General features: G+C 42.8%; 1 protein-coding gene across 7 annotated transcripts in view; it reads right to left on the bottom strand.

The window, feature by feature from the left end:
- CFAP61 (cilia and flagella associated protein 61) overlaps nt 1-22,607 on the bottom strand; it is a 163,662-nt gene that overhangs the window by 73,167 nt on the left and 67,888 nt on the right. For all 7 annotated transcript variants that reach the window (XM_081950243.1, XM_081950245.1, XM_081950247.1 and 4 more), the window contains one exon: nt 14,849-14,976. In XM_081950243.1, coding sequence (XP_081806369.1) covers nt 14,849-14,976 — 128 coding nt within the window. The remainder of the gene's footprint in view (nt 1-14,848; nt 14,977-22,607) is intronic.

Below are 22,607 nucleotides of genomic sequence, written 5' to 3'. Positions count from 1 at the left end.
TTTTTAGTCTCTTTATTAGTTAGGATTTTAATTTTTTGCAATTGGCAATTAAGGCTTTCTCATTCAATTTTCTTGTAATACTATGATGCCAAAATGAAGGTAACTTGGCTATCTCTTCCCAACCCAGTCACTTCCATGTGCTGGAATTTCAACTCATATAATTGTTTACGTTTGGGTGTGTCTGCGGGCATTATGGACATTTAAATCCAACAAACAGAAGACACCACATTAAGGAAGGCTAGATTAACATTTCAAGAATGATTATCTTGGATTGCACAATTGTTGCTTCATCTGAGCTTGCAAAACTATAGAAGCTGTAGAACATTAGTACATTAAATTAAATTTGTATATGTTACTGAACCACCTACCTGGAAGGGAGCTATAGTAAATGACCATTGTCTTACCTGAAGGGTCCTTTTCAGGGCGCTGCAACGGAGAGTCCAAAGAAGGGTTAAACACAGCCAATCTGCCCAGAACTGAATTGAAAACTTTAAGCCACGCCTCTGGTGCTGACTCCCCTCAGATTTATTCAATGAAGACGTGGAACAGTTATGCGCTGAAACTTCAACTGGAAGTCTAATATGGAACAAGTCAAAAATAGTCCAACAACAATAACAGAAACAACAAACAACACTGTGACTTCACAAACACCAGCGGAGAATAGACCCCAGGGCGGGGTGGACTCTCCGTTGCAGCGCCCTGAAAAGGACCCTTCAGGTAAGACAATGGTCATTTTCCAGGAGAGTCCAAAGAAGGGACATGCCCAAGCTAACTGTCACTAGGGCGGGAAGGCTCAGCCATCAGGGTCGCTCCGCTGGTATGGATGCCCTGAAGAACACGCCTCCCAAAGGCCCCTTCCGCCGATGCAAAACTGTCCAGTTTGTAATTTCGGACAAATGGAGACAGAGAAGTCCAGGTGGCCGCCTTGCAGATCTCTTCAATCGGTGCCTGTGTAGACCAGGCAGCTGTGGTGGCGGTGCTTCTAGTCGAATGTGCTGTGATATTGCGAGGCACAGGAACGGACTGTAAAACGTGGGCAAGCGCAATGCAGGCTCGCAGCCATCCGCCGATGGTAGATGAAGAGACCTTCTTGCCTTGAGAAGCTGGTTGAAAGGAGACAAATAGAGATTCGGATTTCCGAAAACTGGCCGTGCGCTTGATGTATCTGCGAATAGTCCTGCGTACATCCAGCATGTGCCAGCGCTTTTCCCTCGGGTGCCGAGGATGCGGACAAAAATCCGGAAGGACCACCTCCTGCGCCCGATGAAACCAGGAATTGACCTTCGGAATGAAGGAAGGGTCCAGCCTCAGGATTACTCTGTCGTTACGAATGAGACACAAGTCCTCTCTGACTGACAAGGCAGCCAGTTCCGATATGCGACGAGCAGACGTGATAGCGACCAGAAAAACCGTCTTGAATGTAAGGTGTCTGAGACTGGCCGTCTTAATGGGCTCAAACGGGGGCCCGATGAGGGACCGCAACACTACATTGAGATCCCAAGATGGGTATCTGTGGACCACTGGGGGTCTCAGGTTGGTCGCTCCCCTGAGGAAACTGCGGATGGTCGGATTCCGGCCAAGAGATGCGTAGCCCTCAACTGAGAGGATGGTTGACAGGGCTGCCGCCTGGCGCCTCAGGGTGTTAGATGCCAGGCCCTTGTCCAAACCTTCCTGCAGGAAGTCCAGGATGACAGGAACCGAAGCAAGGGGCGCAGACGTACCATGAGCCGTGCACCAGCTGGCGAAGGATTTCCAAGTGGCGTCGTAGATGCGCGTCGTGGACTGCCGTCGTGACGCTTGGATGGTGCCAATCACCTTGTCTGACAACTTGCCTCTGCTTAGGAGATCCCTCTCAAGTGCCAGATGGCCAGCTGCAGCCACTGGGGTTCTGGATGTTGAAGGGCCCCCTGGCTGAGAGAGATGTCCTGTGGAGGAATCCGCCACGGTGGTGTGATCGAAAGATTCACCAAGTCTGCAAACCAGGTTCTCCTGGGCCAGTACGGTGCTACCAGCAGCACCTCCGCCTCCTCTGCTAGGATCCTCCTGATGACTCTGGGAAGAAGAGGTAGCAGGGGAAAAGCGTAAAGCAGACCTTTCGGCCACGGGCCGTGCAGCGCGTTGACTCCTTCCGCCCTCGGGTCGTGGAACCTTGTGAAGAACCGCGGAAGATGCGCGTTGGCCGCAGTGGCGAACATGTCCACCAGCGGGAGGCCGAACCTCTGGGACAGTTGCTGGAACAGCAGTGGATGTAGACGCCACTCCGAGTGGTCGACTGTGGATCTGCTCAGCCAGTCCGCCTGGGTGTTGCTCGTGCCCGAGATGTGCTCCGCCTGAAGAGAAAGGAGATACCTCTCCGCCCATCGACCCAAGAGCTCCGCCTCCTTCATCAGGGATCTGGAGCGCGTTCCCCCCTGTCGATTGATGTGCGCCTTGGTGGCAACATTGTCTGTCATGATGCGCATGTGGTGGCCCTGAACGGTGCTCTGGAAGCGCTTCAGCGCAAGCCTGACTGCCCTCAGCTCCAGCCAGTTGATGCTGTGAGCGGCTTCGGAAGGGGACCACCTGCCCTGTGCGAGCTGGTTGTGGCAGTGGGCCCCCCAACCGAACAGGCTGGCATCCGTTGTGATGGTGAGCCTGACTGGCTCCTTGAATGGCGACCCCTTTAACAGGGCCGGAGACAACCACCACTTTAGAGAGCGACGTACCTCTGCTGGAACTGGAATCAGTCTTCTTGAGCTGCTTTCGTTTGTTCTTTGATATGGAAGCAGGAGCCACTGAAGGGGACGGGAGTGAAGTCTCGCCCAAGGCACGATTGACAGGCACGAGATCATCTTGCCGAGGAGCTGTGAGAGCTGAACCACCTTGACTAGACGTGACTGCTGCACCTGAACGACCATCTCCCTAAGGCTGGCCACCCTTTCCGGGGACAGGGATACCGTGCACGAGGTGGTGTCGATGACGGCCCCTAGATGCTTCAGTCTGGTCGTGGGGACGAGATGACTTTTTTCCAGGTTGATGGTGAACCCGTGGTCCCGGAGCGCCTGCATGGTGTGTTCTAGGTCGCTGACAACTTGTTGATGCGATGATGACAGAATGAGAACATCGTCTAGGTAACAGTGGAGTCTGACCGGACGTGACCGTAGAAAAGCCGCCACGGCTGCGAGAACCTTTGTGAATGTCCTGGGCGCTGATGACAGGCCGAATGGCATTGCCCGGTACTGGTAATGGAGGCCCGCGTAAGAGAACCTCAGGAACTTGCGGTGGGCTTTGCGGATAGGGATGTGGAGGTAGGCCTCTTTGAGGTCTATGGACGTTAGTATATCGCCTGGCCTGATGCACCCCAAGATGGACTGGAGGGACTGCATCTTGAACCTGCGATATGTCACGTGGTGATTGAACCTCTTTAGATCTAATATCCCCCTCCACCCTCCTGAGTTTTTGGGGACCAGAAACAGGATGGAGTAAAACCCTCTTCCTTCCTGGCCTGCTGGGACAGGTTCTATGGCCCTGATCTCCTTGAGGTGCCTTATCTCCTGTTCCATGAGGGATCTTTTGACTAACCCTGAGGGAACTGGACACCGGATGAAGTGGCGGGGAGGGGGGGACCAGAATTCTAAAGTGAGACCCATGCGGACCGTTTGAAGAACCCACTGGTCCGACGTGGTCTGCTCCCATTTGGCGTGGAACAACTGCAACCGCCCTCCTATGGGAGCTGACCTGTGATGGTCATTTATACCTCCTAAAGGGTCGGGAGCCGGAGCCCCCCCGAAATGGCTGCTTGGAGAAGGGCTGCTGGCGACCTCTGTCTCGAAAGGACTGACGGTCCTGAGACCGCTCACCCTGCTGGGGATAGGCCCGATGATAGGGGGCGGAGCTGGTGGAGGGCTCATTGTTCCGAAAGGCCTGCCTCCTGTAAGAGCCAGGACCTTTACGATCAGGCTTTTTGGTGACTGATGGCATCACTTTCTTTTTGTCCTTGTTTTCTACAAGGACTGGATCAAGGACCTCACCAAACAGCTTGTCCCCTTTAAAGGGGGCAGTAACAAGCTTCCATTTGGAGCGCATATCCACATCGAACACAGGTAAGAGCCTATTTACGGACCTACCTTGTGGCATTGAGAGCGGCCAAACGTAGACATTGTGCCGCTCTTATTGCGTCCGCGGATAACCGCCCTGCTGCCCTGTTTAGGGTGACCCGCTCTCTCCTGTCACAGGGGACGCGGGGGGCACCCTTGCAGGGTAGAGCAGAGGAGTTTGGGGAATATCTGCAGGACAAAGTCGCTCAGATCCGGAGCGGATGGGCCCCCTCCAGTGGGCCGGACGAGCCGTCAACAGTGAGTCTTGTGAGACCATTCTGGGAGGAGTTTGACTCTGTTGCCCCCGAGGATTTGGACAGGTTGTGTGGACGGCTGCGACCCACCACATGTTCAATGGACCCGTGTCCCTCCTGGCTGGTACTGGCATCCTGGGAGGTGACACGAGGCTGGCTTCTGGGCCTGGTGAACGCCTCATTGGGTGAGGGCTTCCTACCAACTGCCTTGAAAGAGGCGGTGGTGAGGCCCTTGCTCAAGAGGCCTTCACTGGACCCAATGGAGCTGGCTAATTATCGTCCAGTGTTCCTCTATCCTGGTCCTATTAGACCTCTCAGCGGCTTTTGATACCATCGACCATGGTATCCTATTGCGCCGGCTGGAGGGGATGGGAGTCGGAGGCACCGTTTTACGGTGGTTCGGCTCCTACCTCTCCGACCGGTCGCAATGTGTGTTGACGGGGGGGCAGAGGTCGACCCTGAGGTCACTCACTTGTGGGGTGCCACAGGGGTCGGTCCTCTCGCCCCTCCTGTTCAACACATATGTGAAGCCGCTGGGAGAGATCATCTGTGGTTTTGGGGTTGAATACCATCTGTACGCTGATGATACTCAGCTGTACGTTTCAACCCCAAATCACCCCAGCGAGGCTGTCGAAGTGATGTCCCGGTGTTTGGAAGCCGTCGGGGTCTGGATGGGGGACAACAGACTCAAACTCAACCCCTCCAAGACTGAGTGGCTGTGGCTACCGGCACCTCGGTTCAGTCAGCTGACTCCAACGCTGGCCATAGGGGGCGAACAACTGCCCCCTGTGGAACGGGCACACAATTTGGGCGTCCTCCTTGATGCCCGGCTGTCAATGGACGACCATGTGGCAGCCGTGGCTAGGGGGGCGTTCCACCAGGTTCGCCTGGTGCGCCAATTGCGCCCCCTTCTGGACCGGGATGCCCTACGCACGGTCACTCACGCACTGGTGACGTCTCGCCTGGACTACTGTAATGCTCTCTACATGGGGCTTCCCTTGGGACGCGCACGAAGACTGCAGCTAGTCCAGAACGCAGCCGCGCGGGCAGTCATGGGGAGTACTAGGTACTCCCACGTAACACCGCTCCTGCGCGAGCTGCACTGGCTACCTGTGGTCTTTCGGGTGCGTTTCAAGGTTTTGACCACCATCTTTAAAGCGCTCCATGGCATAGGGCCTAGTTACCTGCGGGATCGCATCCTCCCACATACATCCCTGCGGCCAATTCGCTCTCACAGGGAGGGGCTTCTCCTGGTGCCGTCCACTAGGCAATGCCAACGGGCGACACCAAGGAGTAGGGCCTTCTCTGTGATGGGCCCAACCCTCTGGAATGACCTCCCCCCCGACATTAGAACCACCACTGACTTCCGCTCCTTCCGGCAGAAACTGAAGACTCACCTGTTCCGACTGGCTGGTCTGGCATAATTCTTAACGTCTACCTCCTGGCATATATATTTCCTACTGGTTTTTTAGGTGACTTAATTTTATAAGACACTGGGGTTTTAAACTTTGTATATTTTAAATTATTTATTTAGCAATTACAGTTCTGTCTATTTTATCCTCCTCTTATTTATGTATTTATCCATTTAATAATTTTTAATTGTTATTATGTATGATGTTTTTGATATGGACTGTACACCACCCCGAGTCCCTTTTGGGAGAGGGGGCGGTCTAGAAGTGCTAATTAAATTAAATTAAATTAATTAAACATTCCAGTGCCTAAGCCACAGGAGGCGTCTGGAAGTAACATTAGACGCTAGGGCACGTGAGGCAAACTTAGCAGCATTCAGAGTGGCATCAGCAGTGTACTCTGTGGCTGCCATGATTTTATTGATATCCTGCCTGACTTTAACGTCCTTGGCAGGTATCTTCCTCAACAACTGCCTCAGCCACAGGAGAGCCGCCCTGGAGAAAAAGGAGGCTGAAGCGGAGGACTTAATGGCCCATGCAGCTGCCTGATGGGTCTTGTGACAAGCAGTTTCGGTTCTCTTGTCCTCAGCCTTGAGCCCCTCCAACAGGTCAGGAGGGAGCACAGAAGAGGAGGTAAGAGCCGCTACAGGGGGATCGATAAGAGGGAGCTTGAGCAGCTCCTCCAGGCTGGCATCCACCGTATATAGCTTCTTGTCATGGCTGCTGGGGGTAGCCATGGTAGCTGGCTGCGCCCACTGTCTTTGAACTAAATTGAGGAACATCTTGGGTACAGGAACTATTTCCTGGACCGAAATGGGTTCCTCAAAGAGATCCCCAGATAGATCATCAGGGTCTACAACCACCTGAGCTGGGGGGGTGGACCCCATGTGAGTTGAGATCTTAGCCTTATCTAAAATGGTTTTGAAATTATCCAAATTAAATAAGCCTGAAAAGGCCGGCTTTTTGGCGGGGCTTGCCTCATCCCCAGAGAATTCAGCTTCCTGCCTAGGAAGAAATTCCTCTTCTTCCTCCCAGTCTGACTCATCGGAGGCCACTGAAGAATGCAGGGACGGAGGAGGAAGGCTAGGAGTCATCTCTCTGGAATCCTCCTGGGGTTGCAAATGGTGGGTCTTGCGAGTGCGCTTGCCACCTTTTCGCATCCCTGCCTCAATGCCCTGGGAAATGGCCCTGTTAATTATTTCCTGCATTTCAGTGGATAGGTTAGGCCCTTGGTCCTCAATGGGGCGAACCCCTTGAGTGGGCCCGGGGATCGGCTGTTGCGGGGCTAAGGGCCCCATTGGAGCTGGTCCCTCCTCCATATCAGAGGGACAGGCAAAGAGATCAGCCTGATCAGCCATGGAATGGCCTGGAGAAGTTGCCATGGCCAGGGAATCCCCTTCCTCTTCACTATCAGAAATGGGGCCTCCCTGGGCTGGAGGAATTTCCCTGGAGGGCTCCCCAGGAGACACCGAAAGGGAAGATTGGGCCTGCTGTTGGGCTTTGGAAAACTGTTTTTCTAAGGCCTTCTGTCGCCTTAATGCATCTTTATCTAGGCCTGAGCCCTGCTTGGGGCCATGCCTGGAGTAAGGCTTACTCCCTCTAATGGCCTCCCTGGCTGCTTTCCCGGCCTGTCTTACAGGGGCTCTGGAAGAGACACCCTCAGAAGTCTCAGGGGCCTGATCTGCCATGGTAACAATCACTGGTTGGGACAGTAGGGGGATGGGAAAACCACCACTCACCACCTCCAGAAAGCCCACCGCAGCACGATGCTCCTGAGGAGACAGAGAAACTGCAAGGCCTGAAGTAGCTTGGAATTTCTTAGGCGCGAGCAGAATTCGCTCCCAGCGCCTGCAGGAGAGTAAAGGAGGCGACCCAGCAGGCCACGATCCCACGCCGCTATCACTTGCTTGGATTTGGGCCCAGGTCGCCGGTCACACCGGGCAAGTCTGACTCCACGCGGCTCCTGCAAAGAGCCAGGCACCAGGCAGCTGCGGCAAAAAACTTTTAAAAGTAAAGCCGGAAGATTGCGCAATCCAAAATGGCGGCCGGAACTCACCGGGGCTTTGCGCGCCAAATTTAAAGAGGGAAGAAGCCAAAATGGCTGCCCTGGAAGCCCACGCAGCAATTTGACTTGCTAGAAGCACAAATTGCAACGGAGGGCTTCCAGCGGGAATCGGCCCCCAGTAGGGGTGCCCCAACAGCGCTGGCGTCGGCACTCCGACCCACGCGCTTCCCCCAACAGCTGCCTGCGGCTTCCAGGAGCCAGAGCAAAGCCCCGGACTCCAGGAGAGCCGAAGGGTGAGAAAAACCCAATTAAAAAGGGAAAAAAAACAAACTTAAATTTAAACTCACCAGCCTGCTCTAAAAATCCTTAAATATACTGTTTTAAAAAATTATTCTTCCTCTGGAGAGTCCAAGGAATTAATCTTAGAACTGGAGAAATTCTTAAAGCGCGTCCACTGGGCTAGCTGAATTGAAAAAATCTGAGGGGAGTCAGCACCAGAGGCGTGGCTTAAAGTTTTCAATTCAGTTCTGGGCAGATTGGCTGTGTTTAACCCTTCTTTGGACTCTCCAGAGCAGCGCCCTGGAAAACAAAAATTTCACGGATAAATATAATGAGTGGCACAGTTTGCATGGGTGAAGATTCTCTATTTTTCACTGAGAATAGTTTTCTAGAAAATAAAGTATTGTTATAATTTTATGTGGACGCTAACTGAAGAATATAAAAACAGAACAATAAATCCTGAAGAGATTTAGGATTAGCCTCCTTTCTGGATAAACGTTCTGTTTACAAAAGCTATTAAAGTTCTATTTATTTTGGGTGGAACAATATTAGTTATCTCATAGAACACAGTTTGGAAATGATTGCATTTATAATGAGAAAACTTTGCAATTAATTCATTTTTTTGACAATTCAGAGTTAACTCAAGAGTGCTTCATCCACTTTAACCTTAGATTCTTTAATACTAAAACAAGCAGCATATTTTTGATCATTGCAAAATGGATACATGCTGAAGAAAAGGTAGTGCATACCAGAAACAGAACTGCTTCTGTGAGTTATATATAAAAATACTGAATACTCTGTTCTATACAGCACAGGGCAGCCATCAGGTTTTTTTTTTTGACGCTTCAAGTTAAGAGCTCAACCCAACCAAGCATTAAACAAGTGCACCTGCTTTATCGAAGGAAATAATTCCAGCAGGGATTCATGTTGCTGTGGATACAAAAGGGGAAGAACAGCTCAAAGATACTTGTAAAGCAGGAGGGATTAGAGTATCTAGGGAAATAAGTAAAAGGTATTGGGTTTCATTGCCTGGCTTTAAAGTGCAGCTACAAAGGAGGCCTAAGCAGCCTTGGCTTTAAAACAAAAAAGGGTCATGTTGCCAATTTATTAGTGATGTGATAAGGAAAGCAGAAATTACTGAAAATATTACTACTTAGATCATTTTCACTTTTTGCAAAGGTATATATTCAATAGAATTTCATAGACATTCATGGATGAGAAATAAGCTTTCTGAAACAAAAGACACACCTCCCTAAAAGGAAGCTAAAGAATCAGATACAAACATTAGTTGTACCACTTTCAAGAGACTCATTAAAAATACACAATGAAATAATTCAAAACCATTTCCTGATGACAAATGCAATAAACAGAATCTTCACTATTTCTATGAAGTCATTAATGGATCAATCCTACATGAAATACATGAAGCAGATCAGTAGCTGAATGCGCAACTGTTTGGGAACAGTTTTTTTTTTCCAAAGCCAAAACTACCTCAGTTAAAATATTGTAAATTCAAATGCATCCTGGAGATCTACGCTTATAGGGAAAATAGATAAGAATTATTCCATTCAGGTTACCATTAAACATTAAAATCATTAGACTAGATATACAGTACCTATAGTACACTATTGTTCTCTATTAAATGATTGCTGCAAATATTTTGAGCACTATCTTTCATTATGTCTTGCATTTATCACAGACACCATCTATTGTAATTGATTTCACAGCCAGGCAAGCTAGAACATGTCCTATTTATCTCTGTCTGAACGTTCAGTAATACTAAGTGCATGGCCAGCCACTGCATTGTTTTGTTTCATATTATTTTCCCTCAATATAGAAAAAACAGTCCGAAAAGGGCACATATTTCAGGCAACTCATGTGGCAAAAGGCAGATAGCATAAAACAATAACAATTACTACAACACTCATTACATGTTAGCCCTGTGATCAGCAAGTAAGCACTAACTATTTAATTAGTCAACTAATTAGTGACAGGCAACATGGAAGGCTCCTGACATTCTCAGACAAATGTAAAGATAAAAAGCCTAATTAAACAGCAAGCATTATGCTAGCTACTGCCAAACAAGACAGCTGTGCAGGATACTATGTAATAATGGGCAACCAGATAACGGGAGTTGTATCTGTTCTAAGTAGAGCTTAGAAACATGCAACTGCTAAGCCATTATGATTGCTAAACAAATCCAAAGAAAGAAAAAAGGATAAACTTAATAAGTGCTATATTCATTCTATCTACAATCTCAGTCCTATTTAGCTGAACAGGACTTACTCTCAGGTCAACGTGCCTATGATAGTTTGCAGTCTAAATGTGTCTCCATTATTCTCAATGGACAGCATTATAATGATACCTGAACTCCAGATCAACACATCTAAAAGAAATCTGATAAGAAAAGCAAAGTTAAAGTTGCTCTTTCCATTGCACAACTTACTACAGAAATGTAGGATGCTATAGGACAGGGATGTCAAATTCAATTTCATTGAGGGCTGCATCATGGTTGTGTTTGACCTCAGGAGGCCAGGGTTGGCGTGGTCTAGGGATGAGTTCTGGCTTCTGTTATTGCTGGTTCACTCAAGACCATGCTTTGCACGCTTGCTGCACACTATGCGCACATGCATAGTAGTAAAAAAACAAGATGGTGGCGCCTATGGTGGTGCCGATAGAATTGGCTTGGGGACATGGCCGCCGAGTTACTACCTACTTGGCCGAACCAGTCCAAACCGGTAGGAACCCACCTCTGGTGTGGCCAGGGTGGGCAAGGCCAGCTCAACATCACTAGCGTCGGAGGCGCCTGTGGCAGCCCGAGTGCTCTGCCAGTGAAAACAGGCTCCTGAGCTCTGTTTCACCAGCGACAGTCTCCTGCAACCCTCTGCCAACAAAAACAGAGCTCCTTTTTTGCTGGCAGAGGCACCGTGGGCTGGTCCTTCACTGTTTCCAGGGTGGCCCCATGGGCCAGATCTAAGCAACCCATGGGCTGGAACCGGGCCCCGGGCTTTGAGTTTGACACCCCTGCTATAGGACCTATACCTATAGGAACACTGTCAAACACTTTTTCAAATACTTATATGTAAGAATATGCAGTTTTTGTTTCTATTTTTGTCTTCTTCATTATCAATATGAATGATAATGAATCAATGCTATCATAAACATAAAAATGCAACTTTTGGGCAATTTATTGGACTAGTGTATAGGGAAATTAGACAGTCTTCTAATAACAGGTGGTGAAGGGATGATACTAAAATAGGACAAAGAGATACTTGCTACAAGGTGTAGTGCAAATTCTTCTCCTTACATTATAGCTGTGCTTTCTGCATTGTCTTTACTAAAGGAGTAAAACTGATACATTTAACAATGGGGTATAGCATTTCCCTATTCCTTCTTGCCAAAACTCTGTGTTCTGCAATATTTCCACATTGTTAATATGAACTGAATAAATAAAAACAATATGATCATTTGATTGTATCTTAATATATAATCCTAAACATAAAAGGAAAATATAATTATTTTTAATGATTTTTAAAAATGTTTTAAATAATGAAACATAAACTATATATTTATAGGAAAATATCCCTAAGTGCCAGTTTAGATATTATAAATTTATGGAGGATAAGTGAAGATTAGCTTTTTCTTTTGTGATATTTTCAAAATATTTTTTTCATATTTTATTTAGAATTGAACAGGTTTTATTTGGCCTTTCAATATTGGTTTTTTTTTAGTAGTTTTCTTATCACCTTTAAGCAAACTACACACAAATAGCACAAAATATACAGACACATGCACCCCCCCCAAAAAACTATCTTTTGCAATAAATAGTGTTTTACCCTTTTCCAAAAGGTAAATGTCAACAAATTAATAATAATAGGAGTGGCAAAACATTTGAAACTCCAAATATTTCAAACTTGAGAAGTTTCATCTCAAACTTGAAACAATTTTAAGTTCAAAATAGGCCATTTTTACCCTTCTAGAATAGTTCTGATACTGTTTTGACTATTCTGGAGGTCTTTCAAGCTTTAAATAATTATGTAACATAAACAAAGCAGGTGTACAAAATAAAAACATATTTTTGCTATATACTGTAAAACAGATTTTTTTTTGTAATAAAAGCAGCACTTGATAAATGAGCCAAGTTCTCCGCCATGTTATTTTCATACACTAATCAAGCTTTGATACTTGAAGCAGTCTGGGCTGGAAAGAAAAAATGTCTAATGATAAACATGAGTGGGAAAGATATAAATATGTCCTTACTTTCTCATTGTTATACTTTGTAATTTATTATAAAAATGTAATGATCCACTGCATTAGAGCAAATTATTTCGGCATGAATGTAACAGGCCTATTTGCCCTTCTGCAGGGGCTTTTAGAGGAATTCAGCCAGTCTGACCTGACCTAATGTACACTGCCCAGATTAAATGTGATCTGAACATAGTTATACTCTGAATCACATCTCCAAATTATTTGTTCAAGGAAAATATATGTACTGAATTGTACAAATATCATGAGATGTCAATCTTTAGCTGCATTTTACTCTAGGCTGTTTAGCGTGATATAGACATGATGTGAAAGTCTCCATCTAAGTGCTGTAATTAAGGTTAATGTATTTCTTTAACAAGGTTGTTGTCTAGTAAGTCAGAATAGAATTGCATCTGCCATTTGCAATCCACATGCTTCACTGTTATCTGCAGAAGTGGATTCTTAATAACTAGCTCTAGATCTTTCCTCTTTATTCTTGGCATCTTAATGGAAAACACTGCGTAAGAGAGATGAGAACTCCATGCTTCCCTTATCCTATTCATTATAGATAAATGAAAAGGAACTTTATGGGTATCTCAGATATGGGTTTCTGGGTTCAAAGAAAGGAACTGCAATTTCTTGTATCTTTCTGTAGTTTAAATGAATAACAGAAATAAAGACCCAATTTGTTTGGTCCGTAGTATTATCAACACATAGATGTGAAAGTTGGAGAGTGAAGGCATTTTTGAATTACAGTATGATATTATTTGTGTGCTGTTGGGGTCTTGATGAAGCAAAACTGTTTCCGACTCAATCCTAGCAAGACGGTGGGTATTTGGATCCTCCGGAGGCAAGGTTTTTCCATCTTTGGTTCTGGGTGGACATGGTGTGCAATCTGAGGGTCTTCCTAGAATCATGGCTCCTGCTCAAACAGCAGGTGGCAGCTATAGCTAGGAAAGCCCTTACATACGGTACTGAAGGTGATGCTCCAGATGCAACCATTCCTGGACCAGGAGACCCTGCTCATTGTTAGGTGCCCCTAAATAACATTCAGAAGCTTCAATTAATGCAGAATGTAGCTGCATGGGTAGTAAATAGTGCTGGATACAGGGCACGTATAGCACCACTGCTACCTGAGCTGCATTGGCTACCAGAGTGTTTTACACTGCTACCCTTTAAGGTGCCAGTTGTCACTTTTACAGCCCTACGTGCCTTGGGGCTGGATTACCTGAGGGACCAGGTTTTTTCTGTCTGATTTGGTCCAGCACACTAGGTATGGTACAGATTCCATCAGCCAAAATGTCAGCAGGCAGCGACAGGAAGATGAGCCTTTTCTGCTATAATGCCTACCCTGTGGAATACTGTATTTTCTCTTCAGAGATTAAAATGACCCCAAACTGTTGGCCTTTCATAAGGCTTAAAAAACTTGACTGTATACTGGATCTGGGGCTCCAAATGTATTAAAGTCCTTGTGTCTTGGGAGCACTGTTAATTATTTTGGTGGCTGTATATTTAGCTTTGGATTATTTTTATTTATTTTTAATGTTTTATTGTTTTAGAACTGTAACTACCCAGAGTCACTTGTTTGAGATGGGTGGCTATAGAAAATAAATAAATAAACAGATACACAAATAAATAAATACTGGTAAAAGGTACTGAGCATTATGAACTGCTGGAAGAACAAAAAATTAAATAGTGGACAAAATCAGGCTGAAGCTTTCCTTATCAACTCAATTGACAAGGCTAACAGTTTAATATTATGGACATGCAAAGAGAAAGAACAGTAGACAAAGATACCATGTTTGGCAAGACTGAAGGAAACGGTAAAAAAAAAATCAGCATTGTAATTGATCAATGCAATAACTACAGCCATAGACTCAACTCTAGCAGGGATTAGCCACTTGACTGAAGAGCAAATACAATCCAGAACAACTATCTATAAGGTTTCTATAAGTCAATATCAACTTGATGGCAACTAACAATAACAACAAAAAGTCTGGACCTCCAAATATTAGCTTGAAATTCCCACTATGTCTTAAAACATTGGCTATCCTGGCTAAACCTAAAACTAGAGATAGTTGCTGTCCATGTCTTCTTCTAACAGATGCGGTACGTGCGAGCAAAGCGAGCATGAGCAGGCTCACATTTGCGAACCGGTAGGGAAGGTAAGTGAATCCTACTGCTGATGTATGCTATACACAAATAAAAGTCAACTTGATTGTCTTTAACACCGAGTGAAAGGAAGCAGTACCATGTGTACATTAACAAGCACAGAGACTTTAGATCACAGCAGTATAGACAGGTTAGGTAAATTGTAATAGCTAAGGTGACAAACATGAAATGATGACATTCAGTTTGACTCTATCCTTAACTGAAAACTCCCTGGGTGACTTTGGACAAGTCATTTATTCAAAGCCAACCTAATAAGAGTTATTATTTTAGAGACAAAACAAGGTGAGACTTACAAGTATATAACGCTGAGCTTTCATTAAAAAGATGAGACATAAATGCAATAATTGAACAAATATAGTGAAAAATTGTCCAGTGTGAAATTAAATGACAACAAATCTAAAAACTTACCAAAAAATCAATGTCTCCAGGAAAGAGATTCCTACATTTGATGATCCAACTACTACTATTCTACAATTGACAGATACCTTAGGCTCCAAGGACAATTTCCGATTGAAATGATACAGTGCATACTTTAACTATATGAGAAATAAAAAACAAAAACAAAATTCCTTAATATATTTAGATTACAAATGTGTTATAAACATGGACACAGCAATATGTGAAACTTTCAAATTGTAGAACGTATCTGGAGAATTTCAATTTTCCAACATCTAGAGAAACCAATTTTCATAGATATTGGTATCCTTCCACCTTTTTCCAAAGAATTCCAATTTGCCATGAAATTTGTTGAAATTATCAAAATTGCTTTAAATACTTGAGGAGAAAAAGGTCCAGGAAGGATGGAAAATTTCATGGAACAAGATACTGAAGATACAAACATATTCTCTGCAAGACAAAATGGGAGAAATCCGTACAGCCCAAAGTAAGACATATACAAAGGTATTTAAAATGCTGAACAGAAAAAAGTGGTATGTATAGAAAGTGGGAGAAGAGAATCGTTATTAAATAAGAATACCAGGTAGTTTCCAGAAACAGAAAAGGACAGAATGAAGCTTGTGAGAAATCTCAAAAATGGAAATGTGGCTCTTGTTACATTATACCACTGGGAGAAAGAGGAAATTCCAGTTTAGGATTAGGTGAGTTACTTGAGGCAAAATCTGCAGTAGCTATGTGAACAAAGTTTTCATTATTTATATAAAATATCATAGGGCGAATGTGGCAATACTGGATTCAGGAAGCAACAATTGTAATAAGTTTGAAGCACCACAGGCAAATCTAAACATTTTCTTATTGCAAAAACCCAGTCAAAATTGAAATTAGCAACAAAGCTGATTCTAAAATCTTGCCAGGACTCCTTTCTTCCTTGTTCATGTAATCTTACATATACCTTTTATTAAAATAATATAAGCAACCAATTCATGTATCAATGCTAATATCCACCATTTTGTTAGTCTATACAGAATTCCACTTCATGCAGTTCAGGTCTGTCACTTTTGTACAAGAAAAAATATAACAAAATTATATAATTTTTTTTATCAGCACTCCATACAAATCATCTTCTTCATCCCACCTACTATTTATATTGGGCACAGATGAAACTATGAGATAAATTAACAAAGAATATTTCATAAAAGTTCCAACAAAAGAGAATATTTGAATAGCTCAGGGTTGAAATGAGAGGTCCTTGGTGCTCTCAAGGCCCCCCTGCAAAGCAGGGATCAGGGACTAACATTTCCCTCAACACTGAGTGGAACCAGATCCAAAGAAAGAAGAAGAATCACAACAGAACTCCAACCCCTAAGCTAGTTCAGAAAGATTCCATGATCAATGAGTATCGAAGGCTGCCAAGATGTCAAAGGGGGCCAAGATGGATATATTACCCCCATCCTGAGCTGCCACATCACCAAGTGGAACCAAACTTGTCTCAATACAATATAAGCAACTGTGATCAAAGATGTCTCAAACCAGTATTCTAGTTTGAAATTAGACAAGAAGGGGTCCAGAAGATCAATTTACTCTAGGATCTTTTGAGCGATAGGCTGAACACTTTCTCAACAACCTTTCACAGAAAGAAGGCTTAGAAACTGAACAGAAATAGTCCAAACCTATAGGATCCCGCAATGGTTTCTTGAGAATAAGATGGACTATTCTTCTTCCAGAATCGACAAGGTTATCCTAACTTTCAAGATAGCATTCACCATCATAGAGATTTTCCCACCCAGTCCATTTCCTCAGAAGTAACAGGATTAACTCCTTCTAGATCAGGGGTGTCAAACTCAAGGCCCAAGAGCCAGATCCAGCCTGCAGGGTGCTTAGATCTGGCCCATAAGGCTACCCTGGAAACAGCAAAGGACAGGCCCACGGTGCCTCTGTCAGCAAAAACAGTTCATGAAGGCCACATGTGGCACTCCCGAGCTTTCTTTTCGTTGGTAGAGGGTTGTAGGAGGCAGTCGCAGCCAAAAACGGTGCTTGGGAGCCCATTTTCACTGCAGAGAGCTTGGGCCACCACAGGCACCCCCAACACAAGTGACATTGAGCTGGCCACACACACCCTGTTCACGCCTCCCTGGCCGCCCTCCGAGGTCAACCCTGATGGGCCATCAATGAAATTGAGTTTCACATCCTTATTCTAGATATCGCAAGGTCATGCCTCAACTCTATTGAACTTGCTCAACTGGAATCCATCGTGGAACAAACCCAAGCAATGTTGCCCACTGTCAAAACAGAGTTCTCAATAACCTGGTAGGTATTCCTGTCCCTCCTGACCAAGAAGGGATTGGGTTACATTGAACAGAGCCATCGTTGACACTTAAAGAACAAAAAAAAGGAGAAAAGTGTTTTCCTATCATATCACAAGAGAGGCCATAATGAATGCTCTTACTTATATTAAGTCAAATTTACTTCTAACCTTTCCCCAGTGATGCTCTGGATATCTCTTTTGCCATTTCATCATTTGTAAGGGCCCCATCAGAGTTTGCAAACAGAAGAGTTCCACATAGGTGCAGTCTAATCTAAAGGCATTTTTGCCCCATTGTTCTAAATGATGACTAGAGCCTCATATGAACCTCAGGGAAAACCTTGTGTTCCCTCTGAAACCCATTGAGCCTATTAAGTGCATGGGGAGAATTAATCAAATATGGCAAGCCTGGAAGTAAGGGCATGCTGCAGTAAATTCTAAGTTCAACAGGGAATCATCTTTCCATGACAGATGGTAATATACCCCAGACCATATTGCTACCACAGTGAGACAAAAGTAATGTATAATATGTGACAATCCCCATTGTTTCATGGGTCTGCCTGCTGCAATGCTGGCCATGAACATGAAGGCTTTCTCTAAGCCCAGATCCAAGGAAAGTAAATTGAAATCCTCTAGGACCATAAATCTGGAAACACCAGTAGACAGAGCATAAAGTTATTTTAGACAAGGCAAATGCATAGTTGCAAATTCCTCTTTGGAAAGGTCTATTAAGGCCATCCACTTCATATTCTCATCATGCTCACTACCTGGAGATAACAAAGGTAGGCAAAGTAGACAAGCTGCAGTTACATTATCAGAACCAGATTTATATTCATCTTTGCATACAATATATTAGTCCATCAACTGATAACCTTAATTTCTGATCTTCCATACTCCAAATGGCAGTCAGTCTGTTACGATCACTATGATTCCATAGAAATGCTTTTTTTTTTGGTATTAAACACATGGGCAAATGCTTTTTTCAACAGAACAACAGACTTTTTCTGCCCCTTGTAATTTTCAGATGGAAATACAACAGCATTTTAAATTTTATCTGTATTAACGTGCTTAAATATTGTTTTAAATATGTAATCAGAAGTGCCTATATTTCCAATATTAGATAAAGTTTTGTCAAATAGAGACACTGCGAGACCTACTATGACTTCACAGGCTCAAAATCACATTTGGAAATCTTTAGGTGGTAAGACTTTTATAAATGCTTTTATGAGTAATGAGTAATTAGTGAGATATCAATTCCTGTTTTATAATAATATTTGATAAGCCTTTGAAAACCCAAAATAAAGGATGTATTTCATGAAATTCACTAAACTTATTTTATGTGAGGGAGGAGATGGATATCCATTACTACTAGCACTGTGTGTTAGAGATGAAATGATGTTTGTGCATTATCTCCCCAATATGAGTTATTATTTTCTCTGCCAATTGATTCTGTTTCAGTCCTTCTGTCATTTGTTCAAAAATAGCAGAAATACACAAAACTCTTCTATACAGTTTTTGCTGATAAAATTTATAATACAATGCCCTAATTTTAACTTTCAGCACTCACACAATTCTTAACACTAATCCGTAATATAGACCATGCCATCTCTTCCAACTGGCAAATCTTCAAAGAAACCTCTGAGATTCCTTAGCCCAGAAAATTCTTCATCTTGTAGCCAACAAATAAATGCCGAACTTTTAAATTCAAGAAGAGAATTACAGATTTACTCAGCTTTTGGTACACCAATAGTAACTCTCACTACCTTACTACACTGTATACAATTACAAGTATTTATTTATTTATTTATTTATGCAGGAATCCAGTTAAAATCAAAACAATGCAGTTCCTCTCAAACTCTTGCCAGAACTTCTGCATATGCCTCAGCTTTCTACAGTAGCACAATTTGCCCACAAAGCATACTAATCCTACAATCAGTCTATCAGTCAACACTCCAGCCAGACCTTAGCTATATAACAACAGCAAATGACATTGCCCATTGCAAAACATATAGAATTAGTTTTATAATTCATAGTACGGTATATTCTTTAGTACTGTGCAATCACTTTCTTTTACAGGATTTGAAAGTCAAGACATTTGATATTTAGGGAGATTAGAGCCAAGTTTGACTACTGCCTTTTTATTTAACAGCATAAATGATAAATGATTCTTTGGCTAAGTATGAGAGCTCTAAAGTTGTGTCCGGATCCCTTATGTGATTTATCATCATGATTAAAGTACTAAAAGAGGTTTGAAGTTTTGAAATTGGGTCTCACTAGTAAATCAGTGATAGCTATCTCATTCCCCCTGCTCCCCATTCTCCTAATGTTAAGAAGCCATTGGACTTTTTGAACTGTTTTTGAGAGCATATTAATGAGGCAGATTTGAGATACTATTCAGATACACCGATTGCTCATTATACTTTTTTGCAAGAAACACTGGAATAAAAGTTCAAATATGAGGATGTAGTCTCTATTTCTCAGGAAAATATTTTTTTCAAAAATGTATATGCATGCTTGGCTTATTGGAGACTGAACAATGTCTTCAGATTTATGTTTTTTTCTAATAATATTTGGCAGTGCAATCATGACATCCAGTGGCCAATGTCAGTTAAAATTAGAGTTAAATGACTCTAATACAATGATGCTATAAGGTAAATTGCAAATTGTTTGATTATTCAGTAATTGGGATTACATCTTTTACTAACAAAAGATATAGCCTTAGTTTATTGAATAAATTGCATGAGGTGGGTTCACACAACACAGTAAACTTTAAACAGTAATGTACTAAACATACAAATAAGGTTTATGCAATAAGTTAAACCAATCAGTATACAAGGTGAACTGTGCTAAGGCATGGTTTGTTTTAGCCATGATATAAATAGGTCACAATAACTGAATTCACATGTTTCTAAAGAATATAGAAACCAAGTATTTAAACTTGCTCTATGCTAGAGAATGACGAAGTAATGAGAAAGATGCTTGCAATTTAAATTTTGTTTCTTCATGCACTGTCAGGTAAGTTTCAAGAGTGAGAGAAGACATCATTCTCCTTTCCTACTAGAGAAGCCTTCTTCCACAATTACTGTATATAAATTCAAAGCACTCGGATTTGAATCTGGCAATTAGCTTAGCTAGGTTCAAGTTAATTGGAAGAGGGAGAAAATAACAAAAAGGAGGAATAAAACAAAACGAAAATGATGGTTAAAAACATGACAGAGACTCAAAGAAAGAGACTTGTAAGTTTAGCAGGTTTTGAAATAGTTTCTAAAGTTAAATATTTAGGAATACAAATTTCAGAATCAAACACAAAACTTTTCTCAAATAACTATGAAGTGTTGTGGCAAAAGATACAGAAAGATCTTGAAGCGTGGAAAAAGTTACAATTGTCTTTGCTTGGAAGGATCTCAGCAATTAAAATGAACATTCTACCTAGATTTATCTTTCTATTCCAGATGATTCCGGTGCTCAAGTCAGATAAAACCTTGTTAAATTGGCAAACAACATTAAATAAATTTGTTTGGAAGGAGAAAAAACCGAGAGTAAAGATGAAGATTATGCAAGATACACGTGAAAGAGGCGGCCTTAGACTCCCAAACCTTCGATTGTATTATGAAGCTGCGGTATTAACGCATGTAGCAGATTGGTTCGGGAAAACAAAAATGGAATTGCTCAATATAGAAGGCCATGATCTTGTTCTGGGATGGCATGCATATCTTTTTTATGAAGACAGGGTGGATAAAGTGTTCAACAACCATGTTCTCCGTAGTGCCTTGATGAGAATATGGAAGAAGCACCGGCCCAATTGGGATTATAAAATACCGCTTTGGTTGGATCTTGCAGACACCATGGGGATTATGAATATTAAGTCACTCAGGGGGTGTTTATATAAAGATGTGCTTATTGCTGATGGGGGCGAATGGAAGTTAAAAACTTTGGAACAGCTGTTGGAAGAAGGAATTACTTTAAATTGGTTACATTACATACAGCTTCAGAAGAGATGGGAAGAAGATCGCAGGGTCGGCTTTATGGATAAAGAAGTGGAACTGATTAAGCAGATAAAAGAGACTGGTCCAAAACAAGTTAAAAGAATATATAATGTACTGTTAGAAAGAGACTCAGAAAGTGAATTGGTTAAGGATTGTATGATTAAATGGGCTCAGAATTTTGGTGAAGTTGTTATGTTGGAAACGTGGGAAAAAATATGGGTTCAGAATGTTAAATTTACACAGTCACAGAATTTAAGGGAGAATTTTTATAAAATGTTTTACAGATGGTATTTAGATCCTAAAAAATTATCATGCATGTACCCAAATGTTCAACCAAAATGTTGGAGATGCGGGTGTCTAGATGCTACCTTTTTTCATGTATGGTGGACTTGTAACAAGGTTAAAGCTTTTTGGATAAAAATATGGTGGGTTATGCAGAATGTATTTAAGAAAAGAATACAGTTCACTCCACAAATGTTTTTATTGGGTATAGTTAAGGATTTTACCAAAGGGGAAACAAAATTGGCCTTGTATATGGTTACAGCAGCTAGGTTGTTGATTGCGCAACATTGGGAAAAAGATTTTTTGCCGACAATTGATCAATGGATTCAGAAGGTGGCGGGGTTCGCTGAAATGGCAAAAATTTCAGCTTTCTTAAAAGCTCAGAAACAGGAGGATTACACACAGGAATGGGCAAAATGGATTGATTATATACAGAATAAATACCAGACTAGGAGTTATTATCTAGCCTTTAGGTAAGAATGTTTAGACCGATAGATGATCAGAGTAAATAGTATATGGGATGTTTGGAATTGTTAGAGTGGTATACAGCGGAAGTCAGGGGGGTGGGTTTGTGTGGGAGGTGGGGGAGGGTTAGGGTGGAGGGTGGGGCAATATATATGTATGAATAAATTAGAAGATGGGACTAATGAAACATTGTTAGGCTAGGAGAAATTTATATTAAGAGTTATAGATGTTAAATTAGCTTAGAAAATGATCAATGTGTTATTATTAATTTAAGAGTAATTTATATAGTTTTTGTTGGGAGGAGAGGGGTTATGAGTAATCTATTTTAAGATGGGGGGAGGGGAGGGGGTAAAGTGTTTGGTATAATATTTGAATGTGAATTTTTGCGGGGGGGTTGGGGGGGTATAGCATTTGTATGAGATTTATATTGTGTGGAGGGGGGGGTGAAAAGGGGAAAAATTTGTTTGTACAAAACTCTTTTAATTAAAAAAAAAAAAAGGAGGAACTCCAAAAAGGGGGAAAGACTAGGGTTTTGAAGATATATGCCATAAACTTACTGTAAATATAAACTTCCTCTGAGAGAAGACCAAAAGGGAAAAGGGAAAAAAAGATTTAATATGAAGGCACCATGTGACAAGTGGCTGATATATTTATTTTAGTTATAAAATTTACAGAGCTCAATCAAAGTGACAATAAATCTAACACTTAATAAAATCAGTAAAACAGGAAACACAGG

The sequence above is a fragment of the Natrix helvetica genome (assembly GCF_964273705.1).
Source record: "Natrix helvetica genome assembly, chromosome: 4".
Taxonomy (NCBI): Eukaryota; Metazoa; Chordata; class Lepidosauria; order Squamata; family Natricidae; genus Natrix; species Natrix helvetica.
This window is presented reverse-complemented; position numbering and strand designations above follow the sequence as displayed.